The following is a 25,538-nucleotide window of genomic DNA, read 5'->3' on the forward strand; positions in this document are numbered from 1 at the left end:
TGAGAAAAGGTTTAGCTGATATTTCCTCTTAATATTAGCAAAGTCCCTAGCAACAAAACACCGTTGTAAGTATCCTTGCAATAATGATGAGGTAAAAACGTTCAGTCCTAATTGGATAAATTGGATTAATACATTTCGTTTCGTGCGTGCTTAGCGTGCCCTTGTAAACAGCGTATCAAGTTCACAGTATCACAGTCGCATACGCATCGGAAACGGGCGCGCCGGAAATGCTCTCGAATAATGGTGTTTCCGACCTGCTCCATATACTTATCACACCTTTTGTGAACCTTATGGCTACGATATAAGGGCTATTTATGGGCAGTCAAATCTGTCGCTGTCAGTATCTTCGTTGACACAGTTAACTGAGTAACTAACCATTCGCGTACCGTAAAACCACCCAACTGTAAGTAGTCCATAATCTCCCTGTTGTCTATTTTTAGGCAAACAGTATCCATAAATTATAGAAATAACTTTAATTAAACAAAACATTATTACTTAATTAAGTACTAAACCTGTAGACCATTATTGTTATCTTATTCTTCACGTGCCATCTCCGTCCAGGAGGTCGGAGACCATATGTCTATATGTCTCTCTATGTTCAGTCATGCGAATTAGGGTATCTATGTTCTTCACTTTTAACCAGTCTCTTATATTTCCAGTCCATAATGTGAGCCTTTTACCGCTACCACGCTTCCCTTCAATTTTTCCTTCAATTATTAATTTAAGTAAATTGTATTTATTGTTTCTATATATATGTCCAAAATATGCTGCTTTCCTTTTCTTAATTGTTGATACTACTTCTAAACCTTTTTTCATGATTTCCAAAACTCTAACATTTGTCATTCTATCTGTCCATTTAATTTTGAGCATCCTTCGATAAATCCACATTTCAAAAGCCCGTTTGTTGACCAACTTTTTTTTCAGGGTCCAGCTTTCGGAACCATACATAAGAATTGGGATGATGTAACTTTTTTTTCACACATACAATTATCATTACGGGATGAACCCAATGCGATAATTTAGCAAAAAATTAAATGTATAAACAAACAAAATACAAGTACCTATATCTAACAAATATTATTTTTTTCCTACATTTAACCATTCGCCACCTCAGTTTTAAGTTTATTTTCCTGTTTGCTAAAAGTTTCCTCATTTTCTGAAAGGTGTTTCTGGCTATATGGTAGTAATTGTTATATAAAGATAAAAAAATAAAAAAAATAAAATGTTTTTATTGCACAGAACGAATACAATTGTAGTACATAGTAAGTACATATCACAAGTTACAGAAAAGAGTTGGTGCATAACTGAATTGACATTCGGAGGTATCAGGAGTCCCCGCACTAGGCTAGGCCTGTATCGCGGGAGACCAGATGTACATTTTTATGTCATGCGAGTTAACGCATATGGTTATATGGTTCCATATTGTCGCAGAAAGTTTTTTGACATATTTTTGTGTTGCATAATGTTATTTGGCAGAAATGTCGTTTGGCAGAATTACCTTTCGCATAATATTTTTGCAAAATTTCTTTTTGCATAATATTATTGGGCAGAAAACCCTAACCTAACCCACTTAGAAAATTCTGCCAAATGAATATTATGCGAAAATTACGAAATGACTATTACGGCAAGTATATATTTATGCGAAAGTATCATTCGACTAAAAGTTTTCTGCGATACGTGTTATGCGAAGTGTATTTCTGACAAATAATATTCTGCCAGATGAGGGGAACCCTTGTTAGCTGTTACCTATTGGACTATAGTTGGTTGATTTTACGGTACCTTATTACAAAGTGATAAAGTCTATTTTCGCTCAGTTAAGTATGTCGATGTACTAGTCAGTTACGTTGTGCGTAAAAATAGAGGCGATGATGGAAGCCGAAACAATACAGCAACAGGTCGTTATGTCTGGGTTTGCAGGGCGCGCCAAATTTAACGGAAGGTGTGAAAATGTGGGGAATGTTCTTACATCATTGTTTTTAAGGGATTAGGTACGTTACGCGTTTGGCAACAGATAATTAGGATAGGACGAGACTGTATTAGTTGGGTTTGGGGTATCACTATTTATCAAACAACTATAGTAAATTGCATATTTGTATTGGTTGATAGCCGAGAGGTTTGACTGCCCTTATATGAGGCACTGTGAGGACATGCATGTTTCTAGATTACTTATTATGTATAAGCTACTTGGGTATGTACTTCTAGAAACATTTTTTTTTATATTAGCCTATTTTGGTGTCCCACTGCTGGGCAAAGGCCTCCCCTCGTTTTCTCCACTCGACCCTGTCATCGCCATTTTCCCACCATTTGGGGTAGAATGCGTCCAAGTCGTCCCGCCATCTCCTTTTTGGTCTGCCTGAACCCCGGCCTGCACCGTCTATGGTGCTCCGTGGGTCCCACTCAGTAACCATTTTGGCCCACCTTTCCGGGTGCATGCGACAGATATGTCTAGAAACATAACTAAGTTTATTTCAATATTGTTTCTTATTGTAAAGTTAATTTTATGATAATAATTATTCTGTGCTTATATAGTGATAAATGTAAGCATTAACATAACTATAAGTACTTACTAACACAAGCTATGAGTCTGTAAAAGTTACTCGAAATAAAAATTATTTATTTATTTATGTTTTTATTTTGTGAATTTTGAACAAAAGAACGGCAAGGTCGGCAAGTGTAGGAACCTCGAAAGAGCCGCGTTGGCGTATGTACCAAACTTGTATGTAAAGTATGTATATGTGGGTAGGCTTTCGTACGTCAGTTTTTCAAGTGTGCCCAAGGGCTACGGTTTCTCGCCTGCATAGAAAGTTAAATAAGCTCACACGAGGACTTTCATGAGTGAAACGCTCACATATATTAGCGGGACGCACGACGCATGTGTTCCCACGGCGGCACAAGACTCGAGCGAGCGCGGAGGCGGTATACACTCGGAGCAAATTATCGATAATAAGCGGTCACGGTACAGACGCAGACGTGGCGAGTACAAGCCATGCGAGGTCGCGTTATAACAAAAACTAGGTGTCCTAGGTGTGTATTGAACGCAAATACCGGCATCGCGCGAATGGCGCTCTGCTCGCTCCCCGACTGCGAGACGCGATTATCGCGTGAATTTCAATTAGGAAACCTATTCGACATTAATAATTTTTATCGCGCGTGCGGACGAAATTTTTAAACATTTGTCGTGCGCTCACGTTGCACGATTGTCAACTAGGTTCCTACTCAAGTTCAATATGTTTGTAAGCGGCGAGGTCCACCACTGGTGGAATCCCGCCTTAAACAAGTCAGGCGTTGCTTGTGGAAGTTAATAGAACCCGTCAGATCGACAGATTCATAGAATACAGATTCTTTAGTGATTTCCACCAAAATACCGCAAATCAATTAGTTAATTTCATTGTACAGACTTAGGGTAATGGTCGTAAAATTGAAAACCCAATCAATTGTAATACAAACAATGTGTAAGGTCAACGTTGGGAAGAACATAAAAGAACTCGTCACTTTTAAATTACACACACTCCACTTACAGAAGGCCGGTAGAGAAAAAGCAGTGAAGCTCTTTTTAAGCGACGTATGTATACAAATACGAGTTCTTGCCCTATGAGTCCTATGACGGTCTTTTCAGCAATTAATTTTATATGCTGGTCTTCACCACATTTTAATCTTAGGTATTTACGTAGCTGTATCGCGGCAGTTCGTCGCTAGTACCGCGGCCCTCAGTCGGTGCAATTTGTCGCGTCTGAGACGTTCTATGGAATAAATAAGCTGACTAGCCACTACGCTTTATTCATTATTCAAAGCTTTGCTTTAAGTATTATTAATAAGACCTTTTGGCTCTACAAATAATATTACCTATTTATATCTCCGATTTCGCTAATATATTACTAATATTAAGTATAAAGTTTTCGATGGTTGATCCCCCTTAAAATGAGAAACGAATTTTGATGAAGTTTGACAGAATGTTTATAACCTAAAAATACTTTTTATCTTTTTTTACAGATTACAATTTAGTATCAAGGGGGGCAGTTTGATGACTCATAATATATGATGATTGTGAGGTGCAAAAAATAGGTGCAGTCCACCTGCATTAAGCTAGCGACCGCGATGTTTCGGTCCGCTGCTTCGGCTGATTACCCACAGGACTAGGGTTGTCACTGCTTAGTCTTCTAACTTATTGAAGGCCTATCAGGCCTGGTCAGCATTGTGGCGCATAACAATGCTGACCAGGCCTTTGTAAAAAAGGGTTTGGGCTATAGTAGGTACCCAAGCTAGCCCAATGATGATTGTAAACTAAATTGTAAACTTTAAATTCATTCAGGTATGCCCGGCTTCTTACTAGTTTAATATTTAGGTACCCCTTGCTATTTGGTAAAGGAAATATCGCGAGGAAACCGGTTTAGTCCGGACTAATTCCAATTTTTTCACTTTCCTCCTAGTACCATGTTTCATTCTAGGTCCTTCTAGAATGGATCTGGTTCAAACGACAGGCACTTTCGTAAAAAGCAACATTTTTTATTTATTTGAATTATAATGAAATAATACAAAAAAAACTGCGTGGAGACTATAACTATAGTTCCATCCCTTTCGCGCCTGAGAGGAGGCCTGTTGCCAGGTTGTGATTTGTTATAAAAAAAATATGTGACTTGCATGTTATATTAATCATTTTAATAAATTTGTTTTTCAATATTAATTTTGAAATTGTAATAAAAGTTCTTATTTAGTTTTAAATTTGCATGCCATTTTTTGGCTTAACATGTGATACTAAATCAATTAATTTATAACAAATGTATGTAATTACCATGTTTAAGCAAATAAATATTTCATTTCATTTCAGGGTGAACTGAGGAACGTGGCAAATATATTAATCAAAGAAGAGCAATAAAAGCACAAAAATTTAAAAATGAAACAAGTCTATTTGACATAGAAACCAAAAAGAAACAAATTTGAAAGATGAGGCAGCCGGGATGAAACCAGGAAAGCGCTAAAATGTGCCAACCCCACGCCAACCCTGTTGGTAACGGCTAGCTCGCGCTGCGCGCGCGTCGAAAGCGAAAGCTAGTTAAGCACGCGCTGCAGTGGCTTTCTTCACGGCTCGCTAATTCCCCATTATCTTTTAGCCGGAAGCATAGCTTCATTGAAACACGATATAGATACCTAATGATAAAAGCTAAGATCTAAACTTGCTCAATTTTCTATGGCTACTAAGTGTACCTGCATTGTATAGGCGTTGCGGGCTATCACAGGGTGATATTCTAGGATCACAGAAGTTTAACATAAGGATCGTGCAAGGACCGACGACCTAAACCAAAATCAGGAACACAGTAAACTCTTTAGAAGAGGGTGGCGCGTGGCCGCCCGGCCACTATTTGTAAGGATTTTTTGGGCCTGTCCTAATCGAAGGGACATAGCGGACGTATAGTATAGTTTAATATGAGAACATTCATCGATGAGATTTCTATCCACTAATGTCCATGAGCTGCTAAAGAGCTCTTGATATTCTCAATATTCCAAAATAAAATACATTTACTATGCCACAACTTCATATTGAATGGAAGAGATAAATAAATTCTATATTAAAATTCCCAGAAAATGTAACAGAATTTGGACTACCTATGTATTTGGCAAACGTACAACTTTTTTGTCATTCAAAATATTGGGTATTCCAGTCCAACACTTCCTTATTTTATTTGAGAATAATCTCTTAAAAATACAATTCTTGGAAGAGAAAACCGTCAAGACCGAATATCTGAAATTTCATGTACCTATTTACGTATTAATAGTTACAAAAGCTTTATTCATTTATTTAAAATTTAAATCAGGCAATAAGGGCCCATATTACGGTATTTACCTTACAGACTAACATACATATGTATTTGTGTATAATGATAATGTTTTTGTCATCTTTAAGAGACCGAGAAACTTTATGTATGTATTTTAAATGGTAGACTTCTACGTATTTTAAACGATTACGACAGACGACAGTTAATAATGTGAGGTTCCCAGGAACACAAAAGATAAACAAGTGGAGTATTAGAGATGCTGGCTTATGATTCTGAACCGGTCATTGAAAACATCAAAATTTGCTCAGTTTTAAGAGATGAAAGTTAAGAAGGCCACCTCAGGCAAACTCCATCACGCGGTGAGGGTTACAGAAGAACGAGACTGATGGATAAATCACAGGAACTGCAAAACCAAGTGGATCGATTCCTAGTAATGGGGAACCGACAAAGAAGAAGAAGAAGAAAAACACGAGATGGACACAAGACGATTAAGGCAACTCATGGCATGATCATGGAAGCGCTGGTGGCCTAGCGGTAAGAGCGTGCGACTTTCAATCCGGAGGTCGCGGGTTCAGCTCGCACCAATGAGCTTTTCGGTGAAGGAAAACATCGTGAGGAAACCGGACTAATCCCAATAAGGTCTAGTTTCCCCTCTGGGTTGGAAGGTCAGATGGAAGTCGTCTTCGTAAAAATAGTGCCTACGCCGATTCTTAGGATTAGTTGTCAAGCGGACCCCAGGCTCCCATGAGCCGTGGCAAATATGCCGGGATAACGCGAGGAAGATGACTGATGGCATGATCACGTTACTCAACCTTGTGATTGAGCAGCGACCAGCGGGCTAAGCACGGTGGCATTTTTATCGCCTATCACCATGTCTGTCACGTTCTAACAAGTATGTAAGTGCGAAAGTGACAGGCATAGTGACATACGATAAAAATGCAATCATGCTGCCACCGCAGAGAGAGATAAGGTGTTTAACATACATGCTTCTTCAGCACCCGCTCGTCCCAGCAGTGGTCGGGATCAAAGTCCTGTGCTGGCTGGCTGACTACGCTCGTTCGGACTGTCTCTTGCACCTGTCAGACAAAATAAACACATTATTAATATTTCGAAAGTGTACGGTAAACAGTCTAGGCAGACGAGAGATGAGAGTGAAGTGGTGAAACCTCTTAACGAAATACCTGATTTAAATGTATACGATGTTTATACAAAATGATTGACTTAACCGAGATATAATCGTATTATCGTCGTATTAATCTATTTTAGTCATATAATTATAATATGAAACTAAAGGCAATATTTAAAACCATTACCATAACAAACTTGCAAGCAAGGTTGCCAAATCACATTAAATACGTCTTGAACTGTAATTTTACTGTAATTTTGTAGGCTTTCTCGCACAACGTATCAGCATTGCGATACAGCGGGGAAATGCCGCCAGCATCCTTGGTACAATGCCTCAAGGGCCTATTTTAGATTTAAGCTAGTTATTAATTTCGTTTACGTAGTACCACTGTATATATCTTGTATGTAAATAAATTTGTGAAAAAAAAAAAAAAAAAACAGACATCTTTTGCAATTTATAGCTCTCAAGAAACATAATAAACTAGCTATTCGCTAAAGTAAGGCCACAATTCTTTCTCTTGTTATCTTATCGACGATAATAAATAACTTCAATATTCGCAAGACGAATTTTATGTTGACAAATAACTCTTTATAAGTAAATATGAATCGACTAATTAGGGATGACTCACGTTAGACCGGGCCGTGTCTTCCGGAGCTTCCGGCGCTTCGTTTTCTATGGAAAGCATCACGTGATCACCTGTCATGTCATAGAAAAGTAAGCGCCGGAAGCTCCGGCCCGGACACGGCCCGGTCTAACGTGAGTCATCCTTTATACTTATGTGAAGCAACATCAGTATTTTAGCTTGCCCCCAAACTGAGCGTTAGATAACGGGGTTTACTTATCGTAGTATTTCTCGTAGTAGGGGATGACCTTGTTGTGAGACCGCTTTCGACTATTTTCATAGCCCACTGAATCATTGGCGGGTGTTGTAATATTCGTACTTTATAATATTTTCATAATGGAGTGTTTATAGTCGATATGAGCTTTTTTAGTTTCAATGCGATGCCGAAATAGAGCAGCGTTGCGTTGTGCAAGCTAATGTTTCATCATTTTTAAAGAGTTATAGTCTACACCTACACCTCTATTTATTTCTATCCCACTGGTTGATCAATACCTTAAAATAGGGTGAGTAGGAGCAAAACTGACATTCAAACCTCGATAACATTTTATTTTTACATATGCAAACTTGCAGAAACTTCAGCTCAACTAGAACATCTAATGTTAACAATGGACACAGTATTTAACGAATTAGGCTTAAAGATAAACATAAAGAAAACTAAGACCCTTATAACTTCAAAACGCAAAACTAATCATCCTCCAATAGTTCTCAACAACATCCCAATTCAGCAGGTTGATAGTTTCAAATATTTAGGTAGCTTAATTACCAGGGACTCCAGGTGCACACCAGACATCGTTTCAAGGATTGCTATGGCAAAAAAAGCTTTCAACCAGAGGAAACAATTATTGAAATCCCGTTTATCATGCAGAAGCAAGAAGCTACTGATTAAGGTGTACATCTGGAGTATAGCCCTTTATGGAAGTGAAACGTGGACAATGACCCTAAGAGATAGAAAGAGAATGGAAGCATTTGAAATGTGGTGCTGGAGGCGAATGGAAGGCATTAGTTGGAGAGACAGGATAACGAATGAGGAGGTGCTAAGAAGAGTGAGTGAAAGAAGAGCTATTCTGAACACTATTGCAAATAGACGCGGGAAAATGATTGGACACTTAATACGACACGACTACTTCTTTAAAACTATCCTGGAGGGGCGGATAGGAAGGAAGCGGGGTAGAGGAAAACCCAGACGCAGCTTTTTAGATCAAGTGAAAGAAAAAGTAGGGGTCGTGTCGTATGAAAAAGTCAAAGAGCTGGCGCGGGATAGGGAAAGCTGGAAGATACTCCACCGACAAGAGAATAACTCTTAAGACAACATCACACATATGCAAACTGAATGGTGTATATAATAAGTGTTCCGGACGTGTGTATTTTAGTTTTTATTTTATTTTGGGTAGTTCCATTTCATAACTTTGACGATAAACAGGAAATCCCACCTCACCCCGTAGTCCCTCGTAATTGGGGTGAGATGGATTTTCATACAAAGCTGATTTTGGAATAATGTTGGATCGATTTTTTTTATTATGAGTATTACTATTCCATGCTCCATTTTAAATTGGAATATATCATTTTTGTAGCAGTAGCCTTAAAATCCCATCTCACCCCCTTTCATCCCTTCTCTCCCCATTCATAACCCAACTCTCCCCGCGAACCCTACTCACCCCATTTTACGGTACCTATTCATTACCTAATCCTTTGAAATGAATATCTAGCCTAGAAATAAAAACATATTTTATGAATTAATAATTATGAGAGTTGGACTAAGCTAACAAATTAATTTAAAACTTTTGTGAAAATTTGACCATAAAGTTTCCTTAATTGGTTCTATTCAAGTTGGTGCAAAGTTAGCAGACGGACTCGGAGTAATAATTTTAAATTACTGTCAATAATAACTAGAGTAGACTACCAGATTTCAAACCCTATAGGGACCGTGCGCGTTGGAGGGTCTGCCATCTTGTGACCTGAATCGGAACCATAAACATGTACATCACATGTACATTGACACTTCACGCCAAAGCAAGTGCTGCCATCTTGTGGGCTACTTTGGAAGCATAAACTACACATCTACGCCTCGCGCCAAAAATCTGACGTCTCCTGTGCTGCCCCCTACAATTTATGCACGCTCCCTATAACCTCGAACAATTATTGAAGACAAGTATTCAGGTCTCTTGTCTTCGCGTCAATTGACACTACACATATTAGGTAAGTACTTATATGATTTCCTAACCACTCAACCGCGTGCATACTCAGATGACAGTAGAGGTAATATTGATACTATCATCAATTCAAATCATCTGTCCAAATGTCTCGGGTTGGTATTTGAACTATGGTCATTTAGAAGTCAAGTATACAAATATGTAGGTAAATTAAATAGACAATATTGAGAACACATAATAGGTCAAATTGTTAGTTGTCGGGCATAATGATTTTGGTACTTATAGTGTCCCCTATAATTTTCGCTTGTTGATTGAAAATAAATTGCTCTACATTTAGGCGGAAGTACGATTATAATGAAATGAAATTAGACGAAATGATCACGGAGATACTTAAATGTAGGTAATTTATTTGTGTATCCAAAAATATTATCCTAGCCAAAAGTCAGATTTGGGTATAAAATGGTAACAGACGGTTTTACACGCGTTTCTGGGGGAAAACTTTGGGAATGTATATATATTTATGCCCTTGACTGTACCGGAAGTGATTTGGATTAGAAATGGTAAGATCCGTCCACCGTGCGCTTACGCTTGTCACTCTGACGCGGCATATCCCAGGGAGACACAAATAGCCCATACATTTTATAAATATACTTATAGATACGCATACGTAGCATCCATCACTCTTACCTACCTTCTTCTGACCATCGATAGACCTTGTCTTTGAAATATGGTTTACGAATTCTCAACTAACAGTAGAGCAGTTTAATTTCAACTATCAAAAGATGTACAATTGTACACATTATAAAAAAATAAGGGGTCTTAATTGCGTAGAATAAACTTGAATTTACCTCCGAAGGGTTTAACTCGATACTACGCTCATCACGCTCATGTTTAGAAGTATGGTGCACGCAAAGCACTTAATACTTTAGCATCTGCCTACGCTACTGCAACGATTAACAAGGCATCTTGCTTACCGTTGCTACAGTAGAATCAGAAAGTGCTTCTAGTGTAGTAAATATTTGCCATTTACCAATAACCTACCCCGCTTTCGAAGTTACACATTACATTAGACATGACATGACTAGAGTTTTGAATGATTCACGGTTAGTTTCACTAGACTTATATTGACCGGGATATAGACCGTGATTACCTTTTGTATTATTTATGAGCTCCCGATATTTCGACGCAGTTACATGCATCATGTTCACAAATATTACAAAAGGTAATCACGGTCTATATCCCGGTCAATATAAGTCTACATGACATGACTTCAAGAGTACTCAGTACCTTTTGTATTATTTATGAGCTCCCGATGTTTCGACGCAGTTACATGCATCATGTTCACAAATATTACAAAAGGTAATCACGGTCTATATCCCGGTCAATATAAGTCTACATGACATGACTTCAAGAGTACTCAGTACCTTTTGTATTATTTATGAGCTCCCGATGTTTCGACGCAGTTACATGCATCATGTTCACAAATATTACAAAAGGTAATCACGGTCTATATCCCGGTCAATATAAGTCTACATGACATGACTTCAAGAGTACTCAGCGCTTCTAATCTAATTTAGTGTTGGTTTAAGTACACTACAGTACCGAGCAAGACTATATCTTTTGACAAAGCTGTGACGACACATACACAAATGCTGTCTCTTTTCGCCAGAATTTGTTGTGTCATCGCAGAAAGTAAATAAATGCTCAATACTGATGATAGTTTGTGTACTAACTGCATTAACAGTGTAAATATACGGAGCACATATTACCACACCTATGTTTGAGATTAAATAAATTAAGGTATGTAATTTATGCTTCCGCAAACTTCGTCGGTTTACGCTCTTCATGTTAGTTGCGGCCTGATTCAAACTTTATGATACGTCGAAAATTTGATAAAGATACGATGGGTCGGATATGGCAGTGTCAAAAGCGACGTTTTTGTTTGAAGAAACGTCCGTTATATCCAATCCATATCTTAAAGTTCGAATCAGGCCACTATCTATTTAGTAAACGTCTACTTCGATGACGCTGTTATTACGAGAAAAATCTACAATTAATCCTACTTAGCAAAGTATCGTTATTTTTAAAGTTTTACCCACAGATTTTTCATACAATGTTTCATTTAACTATGAAAATGTATAAACTATAACTGTAATTTATATATAGTACTTAAAAAACACAAATTAAAATATTTAATAAAATAATTTGATTTGATCCCAAAGTTGTTTATGAAAATTTAGTCAAAACTTTAGAAATATAACGATACTTTACTAAAGACTAAACTATACTTTCGTTTTTTTAGCATTAGAAAAAAGGTAAACAATCTTGACTTCCTTTTATTAAAAAACGTTTTTTAAGTAATTAATGAGATTGTTATATCCTAATATTTTCTGGTATTGTTATAAAACACACCTTAGGTACATAGAGAAGCTTGAAATTGTTTTTTTTTTTAATTTTACGGTTACAACGAAATATTTAGTCAATCGAAACGTTTTTTCAAACAAACAAGGACACGACATTTACCCATTGTTTACGTTTTTACTCAATTTATACAACAATTACCGTAACTCACACCATCTGTATAATTTAATACACAGTTTGTATTCGTTAAACGCCAAGCAATGAGTCAGTCAGTTCACATTGCATAACACATCCACAGGTGTTCTTTCGAAAATACGACTTAAGCTTGCTACAGCCCGCCCTATGTTTCTGTATCATGTTTATGTCGTGACAGACGATATGTATCGCTTGTCGTTTACTGACAAGGTGATTAGGTTGTGAGTCAGAGATGTTGACGTTGTCGTTTTGGGGTCCGATTTAAACTGCGCGGATTTACATGATGGGATTGTAACGAATTCAGTTCACGGAATTATTTTGCACTTTTTAAGAACTGCACAATGAACACGCTACAATTTAGCCATCGTGGCGCCGTGGTGGAATGTTATCGATCCCAGTGCGCCCTCACGAACGGCAAAGAGGGTGAAACGCCGGAGTGGGTTTAGTGGGTAGGGCCAAATTCTCCCCCCCTCTCGGCAAGAGAGGGGCAAGGAGCGGCGAGTCCCACACACCGTGCGTAAGTGCATTCTCACTCCGTCAAAAAAAAGGGTACCTATTTTCTTTTGTCCGAATGAGTTTTTTTTTCAAAAGCCTTCGAATTTTCAGAGGGGTCAGATTCAGATATAACTGAACCTGTTAATGGCTTCTCTTGATGCTTTTTGCACCGGTTGAAAAAAAAAATGCTTTTGAGAAACGACACATCGAAGAAAAATATTTTGGTATGTAAATAGATTAGGTACATTATAAAATCACATAAAAAAGTTTATTCTGTCATTAATATGATGTTTGATATGAGGCGAAAACACACAAGCGAATACATTTTCAAATACATATTTTTAATATTAGATTATTACGATTAGCTCCTTCTAACTGAAAGAAATATAAACGTAGTTATCCTCCGAAATATGAGACAGGAATTTTACCCAGTTTTGTTGCCCTATTTTGTTACAATATTGACGTAGTTTTACGTCGAACTAGCATCCCAGGAGACACCATGTCAGTATGTCAATGTTCTCCAGTCTTCCGGCCGCTATTATTAGGTCTGCAGAAGATCAGTGGGCCAGATGCTTGGCAGGCCAACCGCCACCGAAATAACGCGCCAAACGTGCCATTCAATGTTTGTTATTTTAAATAGTATTTAAATGCAATTTAAATAAAAAGCATTCCACAAGTACCAAATAAAACGGCATTTTTACAAAAAAAGCATACTTGGAATGGCTCACAAAATATATAACAAGTTACCGGCGAATATAATTGCATGTAAAGACAAGAATAATGTTTTAAAAAAAAACCTAAAAGCTTTTCTTACCGAGAAAGCATATTACTCTATTATAGAATTTTTGACTGAATTACCTCATTAAGATTTACTGCATGACATAACCCTGTTTTGACTATTATTGTTTTTCTGTGATATTATGATTAGCGTGTATTTTTATTGAATTTGTATGCCAATATGCACGACATAATGATACTGAAATATGTATTTAACATCTTGTAACTTACCTATGTTGAACAAATAAATCTTTGAATCTTTGAATCTTCAAGTGTTGCTATATGTAGTTCGTTTTTTTAGCATTAGAAAAATGGTAAACAATCCTGAAGTGTCTTTTTATTGAAAAATATTAAAAAACACTTTTACAAAATTTGTTTATATTGTAATAATGTAAAAGATCGTATATGATTTATAATTGTAACATAGTTGCTGTGACTTACTTTTCAAAAGTGATTTTTAATAAAGAGACATGTTAAGATCGCTTACCTTCTTTCTAATGTTAAAATAAAGAAGTATATTGAAAGCTACTTTATTGAAAATATTTGGTTAGACGCTATATTATATCTTTTAAATCAAGCTATCGTTAGATCAAAGAAGAAAGAGTCGAATTGAACGCATATGTATGCATATGTATAATGAATTTGACATTAATTGTATTAAATGCGTATTTTTGTAGTTGACAAGTGTAGTAACTGTAATAAACGGTACTAAATTGATATGTTACTATATTAATAGGGTGACTGTAAGTAGGTTAAGTAGTCTAAGAAAAGTATGTAAAGAAAAGAAAGAAAAGAGAAAAATAAAAAAGAAACAAATATTGAAAAATAAAAATCAATAATAATATAGAGGAGGGAGGTGGGCCAACAAAAAAAAAAAAAAAAACATTGAACGCCGCGCTCGTAACTTGCATACTAAAATCGGTCACATCACTCACATCACATGTGCCCGGCGCGGCAGCGAAACAGTTAAGGGGCATTGGTGGAATTCCCTTTCTCTAAAAATACTTGTCTAGATAGATCCATGTAATTTTTTTTGACTAAAAGTTCTTTATTTTGACTAAAAGTTTAATTTAGTTACATCTAGCTCTTATGATGACTTTTGAGGAAACGATAGATGTTAAAGTCACGTTATAAATGATAAATTTAATGAAATCAAACGATAAATAACTAATACATGTGTATTTTAAGTTAATTTATCAGTGAAATCTTCAACCTACAAATATAACCCACAACTTAGAATATAATATTGTGTTCGATTACCGCGATAGTTACTTATATATAGGTAATAACTTAGATATTGATTTTGATATTTTGAGTTTTTCTTTACCTAAGTTCAAAAATGTTTTGCTGTCTCAAAATTTGTAAGTAAATACTTATTATCTTACCGTGCTAACAATTTATTGTGTTTTTACTATGAACTTTAATAACAGAAGATTTTATAGTCAAAATTAGTATTTAGCTTAATAATTATTCCACGATAATGTTGTGTACAGTTGTAATCGTAATGTAAGTAATGTGTAAGTTGCTTATGTAAGAAATATTTTACAATGTTGTTTGCCTGCATTATGTTATTGTACCTATCAAAATAAAATAAAATAAAACTATTTTAACGGGATATATCGCACATGATAAATTGAAAATACATTCCGATGTTTCGAATTCTATACAGCATTCGTTACGAACGCGATACAATCCGTTAAAATAGTTTTATTTCTAGAACCTGCATTAAAAATCTTATAATAAAATTTCGATCTTCGTGTCAGATAAATAGTAATTAATCGCGAAAAAAAAGTCTGAATTAACATCACGTTCAATAATCGTGAGCTTCAAATGAATTCGATTTAAAAGAGATCAATACAAAGTAAACAGATTTCTCAATTTATTGATCTTTAATCGCAAAACGTTTTTTATATAATCACTCTATTTAGTATTTATATCTTGATCAATGGAAGCTATTTAATAAATGATCGCTTTGCAATAAGAAAACGAAAAATCCAGTCGGTTAACGGCTTAATTTGTATCAAAGATAAATCAGACACTTCAAGCAATTATAATCTGTATTCCAAATGAATAAAGGTTATTTTAACATTTTCAAACATGAATGTTAGTAGTAAATTGTAGTTCATCCGGACGGTTTAATAATAGACGCGGGAATTTGCGGATTGTCTCTGTATTCAAACGGGACCGTGACGAAGACACGAAGAATGCAAAGGAATAATCTGGTTAAAATATAAGTATGTTGTGGATTCTAATTTAATTTATTTTAAACACGTAGATGAACTTACAGATAGGTATGTCAGAGTGGTATGGACATACAATAACATCGAAAACTGTTCTACATTAAACACAATTGGAAGCTGTACGATACGTAATTATCCGAACAAATATAAAGAAAAATTATGTACTTTATCGTTTATACAATGTAGCATATGTTACTGGCTACTATAATTATTCCACCATCCGCAAAATCAACAAGCTACTTATACATTTCTTATGAAACCGGACTTTTTAATTGCGCATAAAGCGGTCCAATCGCATGCAGCATCTCACCGGAACGGTAGCGCAGGCGCATGATCGCACGCGCATGCGATACCTATTATCACCTCGTACATTATAATTATCGATCAGTTTTTGTGTTATCTGTGGAAGACGAGGTCTATTCTGTTTTAATAATTTGACAAGGTTTTGATCTTATTTTGAAAGGTATGACCTTGAGTCGTGTCCTCGTGTCACGTGGCACCAATAAGTGCGATCGAGATGTCTAAGGGTCTCCACATATCTATCGACGCAGAATCAGCAATAGCCGATAGAAAATTCTTTATAGCTACGCATTCAGAGCGAAAAACATGGTGTCGCGTCGTCAGGCTTCGGCCGATCCGAATGGAGCCGAACGAAGTCTTTTTTGCTCTTATTATTTAAAGCTTTTTTCTATCGGCTTGTGCCGATTCCGCGTCGACACTTTTGGGGAGACCATAATGAAACGACTCCTTATTGAATTTCGTTAGCACCAATCAGGGTTAGCGGCTCGCACGGTGCAGCAGTGCACGTTGATTTACGGTCGTGTCAAAACCATGTCGAATTGTTAAAACAATCGGCCTCTCGATCATATTGTTGATCAGTTTTTGCGTGATCTATGGAATACACGTTTATCTGAATAAAAGACCTTATTTTCATTATAATTAAGTCTGTTATAATTATGTAGGAGGTGGCGCGTGGCGACACTGATTCGGTCAGTTGGTTCGACGGTTGCTCTAATTTCGTGACAAATCGTGTTAGAACGGACAAATTAACTCATTAGTAAACAAATGTAGGGAAATACGCTCTATTAAATACTATGGAATGAATAGGGTAGTTGACACATTGAATTTTATAACTAAATCTATAGAAAATGTGTATATAGAAAATGAGCAATGTATCACAACAAATTGGAAATTAAAAAAATATATGGGAATAATAAAAAAAATACAAGACCTCAGTTTGAAAAAATAAAACTTTTTAAAACTTTCAAACAATAAAAAAATTACGGTACCAATCGATTCCTTACATTTAATTTAAAAAAAAACATTGTATGGCAACAATATATAGGTACATAAACGCAACATTTCACCGACAAAATCGCGTTTCCTTATTTTCCATACATCGAAACTGCTTCAAAGCAAAGTGACACAGTGACGTAACGATGTGTTGCCATTTTGTTAGCGATTCGTCAGTAAAGTGCGGGTCCCAGACTTTGATCAATGATGACTTTGATCATCATTTGTGACTTTTGTATTGCTTTAAGACAATGGGTCCCATACACACATTTGATCCTCAAAACTGATGTCACCTACCCAATTTGTCATGTTAGGTCTTTGTCTTTGTGTATGCTGCGTTGTTTGCCAAAAAGCCAACAGGGATATGTCATGTGGTTGTTGATGATTTGCCTTTTATAATAGTCCCCATCCTACAGTTTCTCAGAAAAAAAATCTTCTTCGAGCCACCTCTACTCCGCCAGCGTTTGAAATTAAAGAGATTTAAAATGGATAGAGAGATAAACGAAGATATTATCATGAAGTAACGCTTTTACATTGGTCTTGAGTTTATAATAAGTACAGCATTTTTGTTATTACCGGCTCCCTAAAATAAAGAAAGTTGCATAAAGCTCTCTCCTTATAAGGCCCGTAGAAAGACGGGTAGCGGCGCATGACTTTCTATCGCACTGCAGAAATAAACAGTAATTCGTGTAATTTATGTAATTGGCCAATTTGGCTTCCGACTCATTTAATTAACTTAATTGAGAACAATCTTAAAAGTCACGGTTGTATGTTAATTGATAACCGCCACAGTATGACTCGTATGCTGTTTTATAATACTTATTGATTGGATTTCCTGACATAGGTAGTACTTTACTCAGATGATTACATTGTAGTTGTAGCGGCTCGTAAGTTATAAGCGTCACTTTCTGACAAAAATTTAAATGATAGATATAAACGAAAATATTGATGGCGAGAAACATTAGTAGGTATTTATGTATAAATATACATATATTATTATATATATGTATGTGTGTATTATGTGTATTTATGTATAGATTTTAGACCTTGTAAGGTCTAAAATCTACTGATTAATTATGATGATTTTAGTACATTGTTTTAGAGACTTTTGGCGACCAACGACACATCTGAAATGTCTAGTTAAATAAATAAATGAAAGATGCGATTAAAGGATGACTCACGTTAGACCGGGCCGTGACCGGGCCGGAGCTTCCGGCGCTTATTTTTCTATGACATGACAGGTGATCACGTGATGCTTTCCATAGAAAACGAAGCGCCGGAAGCTCCGGCCCGGACACGGCCCGGTCTAACGTGAGTCATCCTTTAGTCTCATCATATTGAAAAAACTAATCCTCTACTCGTATTAAATCAACGTCATTTTTTTTGTTTGATTGTCGATCGTCGGGTTTTCCCTGGATTATCTCTGGGTTAACTTTACCCCTTTTGTCAAAAATAGTGTACAAAATACTTGTTAGAGTCTGTTCGGAATGAGACGAGTCGTGGAATGTATGGGGCCCAATACATTCCACGACTCTTCTCTTTCCGAACAGACTATATTAATAGTACACTTACCTATACGGATCTAAATTACCCACTATTCGAACGCGTATTCATGACAGAGAAATCCAACAATCACGATGACATGACAACTGTCAGCGTTTCTACTGCATGTGGTCAGCTTTCGCGTGCGATCGACGGATGCGTGTGCGCCGTACGGTGTACGTGCGCACGAGACGCTATAATGAGCTTATGGATTTCTCCCCATAGATAGCTCACAAATTGTTAGATGCTTGTCACAGGAAATATATTATATAGGACGAGGTACATTATACCCTAGTGTGTAAGATCTGTTTAATAATTAAACATGTAGCTGCCAGCTATTACCCTCTATGATGTCAATTTCTATCCTCCTCTGAGACCTTGCGTACAAATTTTTGTACAGTCGCCATCAGATATAACGGAGCGGCCGAGGTGCTCATAAATATCTGAACACGCACTTAACGCCTTGAGGCCTTGACAATAGAGGCGTGTTCAGATATTTGTGAGCACCTTAGCCGCTCCGATATATCTGATGGCGACTGTACATATCCCGTATCTATTCTGAACTTTTATGGAATAACTGTTGGTTCCAAATTCAAAAACAAAACAAATGCTTCTGGGTCTCAGGAGTCTTTGGTAATTAAGGAATAGTCTCTACATGGAAATAGGAACTGAATCAAATTATTTTATCAATTTAAACGAGCATTTCATATGCATTTTTTATTCTTTAGAAACAAAACCAGTTACTTACTGAAGCTAAATCCTCTTTCTTTAATTCGGTAATTAAAGTTTGGAGAGCATGTTGGCGTGTTAATCTACGATATAGACTACGTAAATGTGCCATTTTCAACCAAAAGGGTACTTATTGTCGCTTGTCAGTAAGGCGCTATTTCCATATAGCTTCAATTAGAAATCAACCTTATCGACAAGCGACAATGTGGTACCTTTTGGTTGAAATCGTCACAAATAACGGTATAACGTCTCGATAATACTCCAAACTATGTTAACAAATGCAAATTCGTTGTCTCCTTATCATGTCTCCAGATATAATCATCTGCGAGTGCCAGATCTTCTCTGATGGGTGGATATGGTCGGTGGTATTTAAGGTCTAGAAATCCAAGTGAAATTTGAAAAATGTCAATAGATGCATTCAAACACGTTGTGTTCAAATTCTGTGTAACAAGGTTTTCTTCAATATCCATAAATGCATTTAAGGAAAGATTGTATTCTGTTATAAACATACCACACTGAATTGCAAGCAGAATTCCAAGTCCATTTGAGGCATTTTCTATGAAAAGGGACCTTATTGTCGATGGCGCTTACGCCGCACAGCGTCGCGCGGCATTGTATTTATATCGGAGCATCGTTAATAATGGCGTAAGCGCCATCGACAATAAGGTCCCTTTTTATAGAAAATACCACATTTAATCTTAAAGACACGCTGAGCACATCAATAAACTCACTCAATACCACTCAAGTGTCTTCTGAAAACTCCGATTTCCAAGGATTCAGTTCACTAATTAGCTCAATTGCTTCAGTATTTCGCAGAAACGGACAAAAAGCGCTTTGTCCGACAAGGCCAAGCCCTTTCGGGGAACTCGCCAACTGCCATATAAGTACAGACAAGGAGGAAGGTCGTTCCTCCTGATAGATGCGCAGCTTGGCGACGCGCCAGCGCTGGATGCCCGAACAAAGCTTTACAAGATCATGCTGGTGATGTGACGTTGGACTTTGGAGTGTGTTTACAAACAGGTTTAAACTGTTTGAAGTCTTGTTCTTTGTTGTACTGCGCATGTAAAGCCTGACCAGGAATATATGATCACGCGCCATGTTGCGGAATTTCACTGGAACTATTTTTTTCATACTATACTGAACTGTCACCCTATACATGCGCAACAACAGCGCCCTCTTGACAATGATCATATATTACTGGCCAGGCTTTATTTACATAGTTTCGGGCGTGAACTTAAAAAAATGTCTAGCTTTAAAAGAAAAAATAAATTTAAAGGTTTAAAATCCTGGGTCTTTAATGAATTTTTTTTAGTACGATAATTTGTTATTATATGCGGTTCCTTGCGTTTTTACATTAAACAGAAAATAAAACAACAGAAATCATTCCAAAAATTTGGGTGCTAGCGGCACATAGTTCTAAATCCCATATCTATCTTCATAATATACTTACTCGGAGAGATCATGATTACATATTCGCTTGTTTCTACAAATACCTAGTGTCTAATTTGCCCAGCCCTAGAGTTGGCAGTGGCAGCAGGAAGCGCACGCGTCAGCTTTAATTGTGTCTTGACACTTCACACATCTTTGTTTGTAAATACAGTCCAAATACAACACACGGAAGAGTTCTAATTCAAAAGATTTTAGTAGAGAAATTAAGTTTATAACTTTGGCGAATGTTGGATTGGTGCCAAATGGATGCTGTGTGTTTAAAACAGGAGGTTAACCGAAGATACTCGTATTAAAAGTGTATCTGCAGAATTACAGTTAAAGTACCTACTGATTATAGAGCCAATTACACAGAACTCTATTGTAAACATGCCCTAGATACATAGATTAAATGATTATTTAGTAAAGATATGGTCGGTTTCAGAAGACGTTTTCCCTGTTTGTAGAATCTGAACGGCTGGACTGTAGGGGAACCTGAGTAATTTTTTAATCTGGCCGTAGAAAAAGCTTTCTGTCGATATTTCCTCTAGGGACTAAATAGTGTTTAGAATTTTTTATTTAAAAAGTGAGATGGAATTAAGATGTAGTCTGCTTTTTGACACGATTATGATAATCGCACGAGGATACACTTGTTGCACTATCAGTTCATTACTTCGGATGCACTTGTATCGATCGCGATCGATCGATCTGACCTACTTGCGCGCTTGCGGTAAAATTAGCGCGGGCGTTCACTCCGCTCGGGTTTCTGCGTGACCTAATACGATCTATAGATCCATCGATCCATGGCAGCGCGCCGGTTTCACTATCGACAGCCGTTAATCCGATGACATCATTGTGTCACTATAGGATCTATATCGTTATCGTAAGACAAACTTAATATCTAATAAGTCTTATATAAAAAAACAGTTCCGTTATACACCGACAAATATATATAGGTATTGACAACCATCTAACAGCTTAAACCGTTGAAAGAACTTGAAATTATTAGTTCCACCCTGAGGTGAAAATTGGGTTTTTTTCAAAAAAAAATCAAAGAAGAATGAAGTCGCGAGCTCAGGGCCCCTATTCGAGATGCACAACTGTCAGTTTCGGCATCCACATCAGTTCAACAGTGGAATGATTCGCCAGGCGAGTATCGTATAGATCATTATAGTGTAGTAATAATGGTCAAAATAAAAGGGATGATTGTGTTATGCGTAATTTAAAGCAGGAGTACCCTATATATTTGCGTCAAAGTCCTCTTAGTCCAAGTGCAACTGCCTGTTAGGCTATATCGTTTCTGTATCGTGTCTTGCTTGCTTGCTGACTAAATTACTTAGAAAGCTAGTTAGTAAACGTAATAAAACTGTGTAGATGTCATCGCAGTCTGTGCTCTGGTGGCCACTAGAAATGCTTCTGCAATTAAAATAGAAATTAGAAGAGAAATGTCTGCGCAAGTAAAGCGAAAAGGGGTAAACTTTAAAATAAAATTGTCGTGTTATTAGTGTACCTAAGCAGGGCATGAAATATATTAGGTAAGAGCGTAGGATCGAAATAAGCCCTGGGCCCCCTGGGGGTCTAGCCAAGGTGACAATCGTACACCCATAAGAGCCAAACAAAAAAGGAAAAATGTATCGGGATGACAGATACTACAAAAATTCACGTGACTCTTTTCATACATAATATTGTACGCCATTAAGATGGTAGGCTATGGTTTTAGTACCCATAAAATGTAACACCTTTTTTTTTACCTATAGTCACAATAAATATGTTATGATTATGTTTATGATTACATTATTTAATTTTTGATTTGACACCGACGATTTTCAAAATTTTTATTTCATTACTTTTAATGGTTGTACATTGTTGTTTTTGTTTGTCATTGATTGTGACTTATAATCTACTCATTTCCTCAAAGGTTGTCTGGAAAAGATCCCATATAGGGATAAGTTCGCCTTTGTTGTATTTAATTCTCTTTGCAACTGTGTTTCTCGTATTTGATTTTTATGTAAGTACAATAAAGAATATACATATACATTCGATTGATGTAAATATTGTAGATTGACAAAAGCACACTAATATAAATGCGAAAGTAACTCTGTCTGTCTGTTACCTTTTCAAACTTAAACCGCTGTATGGCTTTGCTGCCGCTGCTTTGGTATTGAGATAGTTTGAGGCCCGAGAAAGAACATAAGATAATTATCAATAATAAAAAAACCGGCCAAGTGCGAGTCGGACTCGCGCACCGAGGGTTCCGTACTTTTTAGTATTTGTTGTTATAGCGGCAACAGAAATACATCATCTGTGAAAATTTTAACTGCCTAGCTATCATGGTTCATGAGATAGTCTGGTGACAGACAGACGGACAGACGGCCAGACGGACAGACGGACAGCGGAGTCTTAGTAATAGGGTTCCGTTTTTACCCTTTGTGTACGGAACCCTAAAAAATATCAATGATCATCATTAAGGAGTCGCGGGCAGACGCTAGTGCATTTATAATTACATTTTCGAGGAATCTACAGAAAACGACGTGACACAAATAATTGTAATTAATGCAAGTTCGTTGAACTCGAGTGCGCAGTAGTTTCGTACATTGGCTCACTATTTTTGCACTTCTGTTGTGACAGTAATAGTTGTTCGTTCAACTCTTGAATAAATACTCGAGATGAAACAGATGGATGGTATCAATGACCCGCGGACATTTGTGGGAAATTTCCTTTAATATTCTTTTATAGCGAGCACATGTTCGCAGTGTCGTAGTGTGTTTTGAGGAAGTAAAAAGCAAACGAGAAATTTTACTCTTACTTACAATGTGAATTGTAATAGCTTACTATTACAATATATTCTGGTACTAGCGACACGCCCCGGCTTCGCATGGGTAGTTCAACTAATTTACACAAAACCTTTACAAATTTGAATCACTCTATCTAATAATAATGTAACACCATTGTATACCACATTTAATGGCAAATAAATGCGTAGTTTTAAAGATCTAAGCATACATAGGGACAGACATACAGACAGCGGAAATCGACCTTGTTTTACACTATCAAATTCAACTTTAGAACAACCATAGAGTAACTTATACTAGAGCGGTACTGTCATAGTAAATTTTGTAACCCCAGTAAATTCACTGCCATCTGTCGACAAACTTAAAAACTAAAAATAAAAATTTATAAAAATACGATAAAATGTATTTAAATATGGATAAGTAAATGTTTTTTTTTGCATTAATTATTTTTATGATTTTGACCCATGTTCTTTCGCATATCAATGCGTTAAAATTGTTAAATAACAAACGAAACCGTCAACGCTATCTATACGACAGTAGGCCAAAGCTAGTAACGCCCTCTGAAAGAGAATCAAATTTTCTTGATTTTCGAGGCACGTTTTTTCCTTAGACTGTATCCATCTATTACGGAGTTATATCTATCTTTGGAACAACTTAAGATAGTTCATAGGTCACTTGAATATTCTAGAGCTCCACTACGGAAGGCATTATATGTATACTTAAGTAATTTTATTTCAATGTTAAAGCTTCATTGACTTTTTTGCCTGTTATTTTTTGAGTTTTTTGCGTAGTGCTATAAGCTTATGACATTATAATTGACTCGAAATCCAGACAGTACGAATTATCATCATAATTTGAATTATACGTGCGTGAGCGATATAAGTGTATCTATTTAGTTTATTGTTTGTTTTGCTCACTAGACAGGTGTACAAGTTTCCACCCGCGACTACGTCTTAGGTTAAATCACGGTTAAATAATGATTTTTGCAAATTTATCGTAACTAATCAAATGCCCTTCCCCAGGACGGGTAAATCGTTAAGAACAGCGGTTTAAGCGTGTGAGCACGAGACAGTGTTACATTTCCATTTATAATATTAATAGGGAAAATAGAAATATCTGATAAGTTTCTCAAATTCATATTAAGTAATTTATTAGCCGAACTACTAGTATAACAGATGTTCCGGTTAAAATAACTACCGTAAAAGCTTAGAAGATTCAATTAAAAGATAACTAATTGTTCGTAACGGTATCGGTTCAGTTTTGAAAGCCAATTAGTTGTTGAATGTTATTGAATTTATGGATTAATTTCACTTCAGACTTGAATTATGATTTCGAATTAAGTCTACTAGTATGTCTACTGTCAAATTGGATTTATGGAAAGTTTATTTATTTAGGTGGTTGTTATATATACCTACCTTCAAAATTATTCTTATTATATTTCTGTGTTTGTTTATTTTCTGTGCGTTTTACGGTAATTAGGTACATGCAAAAGTTTTTGATGGGTTGTTATAGATAGTTAAGTGCGTTAAATCAGTTTGTGATAAAATACCAAAATAGTAAAAGCCGATAGATAATATACGTGTAATAAGTTTTTTTTTAGTTAAAGGCAGTGGTTATAGTGACACTTATTAATTATCTACAAGAGCATAAAAGAACGCATGTTATGCGAAGCTCGCGGTCGACAAAAACTAGAAATAAAGTATTTTTCAGTTATTTTCAGTGAGTGGTGTCGCAATCGCAAGCGGCCTCGCTCGAGACGCGATGGCCGAATGTCAGCGGTGTAGGTCGCGAACTATTAGATTTTTGAACATTTTGAAACAAACCGCGTACACTTTCATTTATTTATTTGTCCTAACTTTTCAAGGTGAATCTATATTATTGATCGCCGATAGATCTCAAAAACAATTTATGAAAGTTTGGTTTTTTTTTTTTTAATACTACGTCGGTGGCAATCAAGCATACGGCATACGGTTTCATCAATATACATACATAGGTAATAAATTGAAGCTTGCTGAATATT

At 36.4% G+C, this 25,538-nt stretch overlaps 1 protein-coding gene across 6 annotated transcripts in view; it reads right to left on the bottom strand.

The window, feature by feature from the left end:
* Positions 1-25,538, bottom strand: part of LOC134746285 (mucin-2-like) — a 114,883-nt gene that overhangs the window by 12,696 nt on the left and 76,649 nt on the right. For all 6 annotated transcript variants that reach the window (XM_063680641.1, XM_063680640.1, XM_063680639.1 and 3 more), the window contains one exon: positions 6,755-6,847. In XM_063680641.1, coding sequence (XP_063536711.1) covers positions 6,755-6,847 — 93 coding nt within the window. The remainder of the gene's footprint in view (positions 1-6,754; positions 6,848-25,538) is intronic.

This window comes from Cydia strobilella, chromosome 12 (genome assembly GCF_947568885.1).
Source record: "Cydia strobilella chromosome 12, ilCydStro3.1, whole genome shotgun sequence".
Taxonomy (NCBI): Eukaryota; Metazoa; Arthropoda; class Insecta; order Lepidoptera; family Tortricidae; genus Cydia; species Cydia strobilella.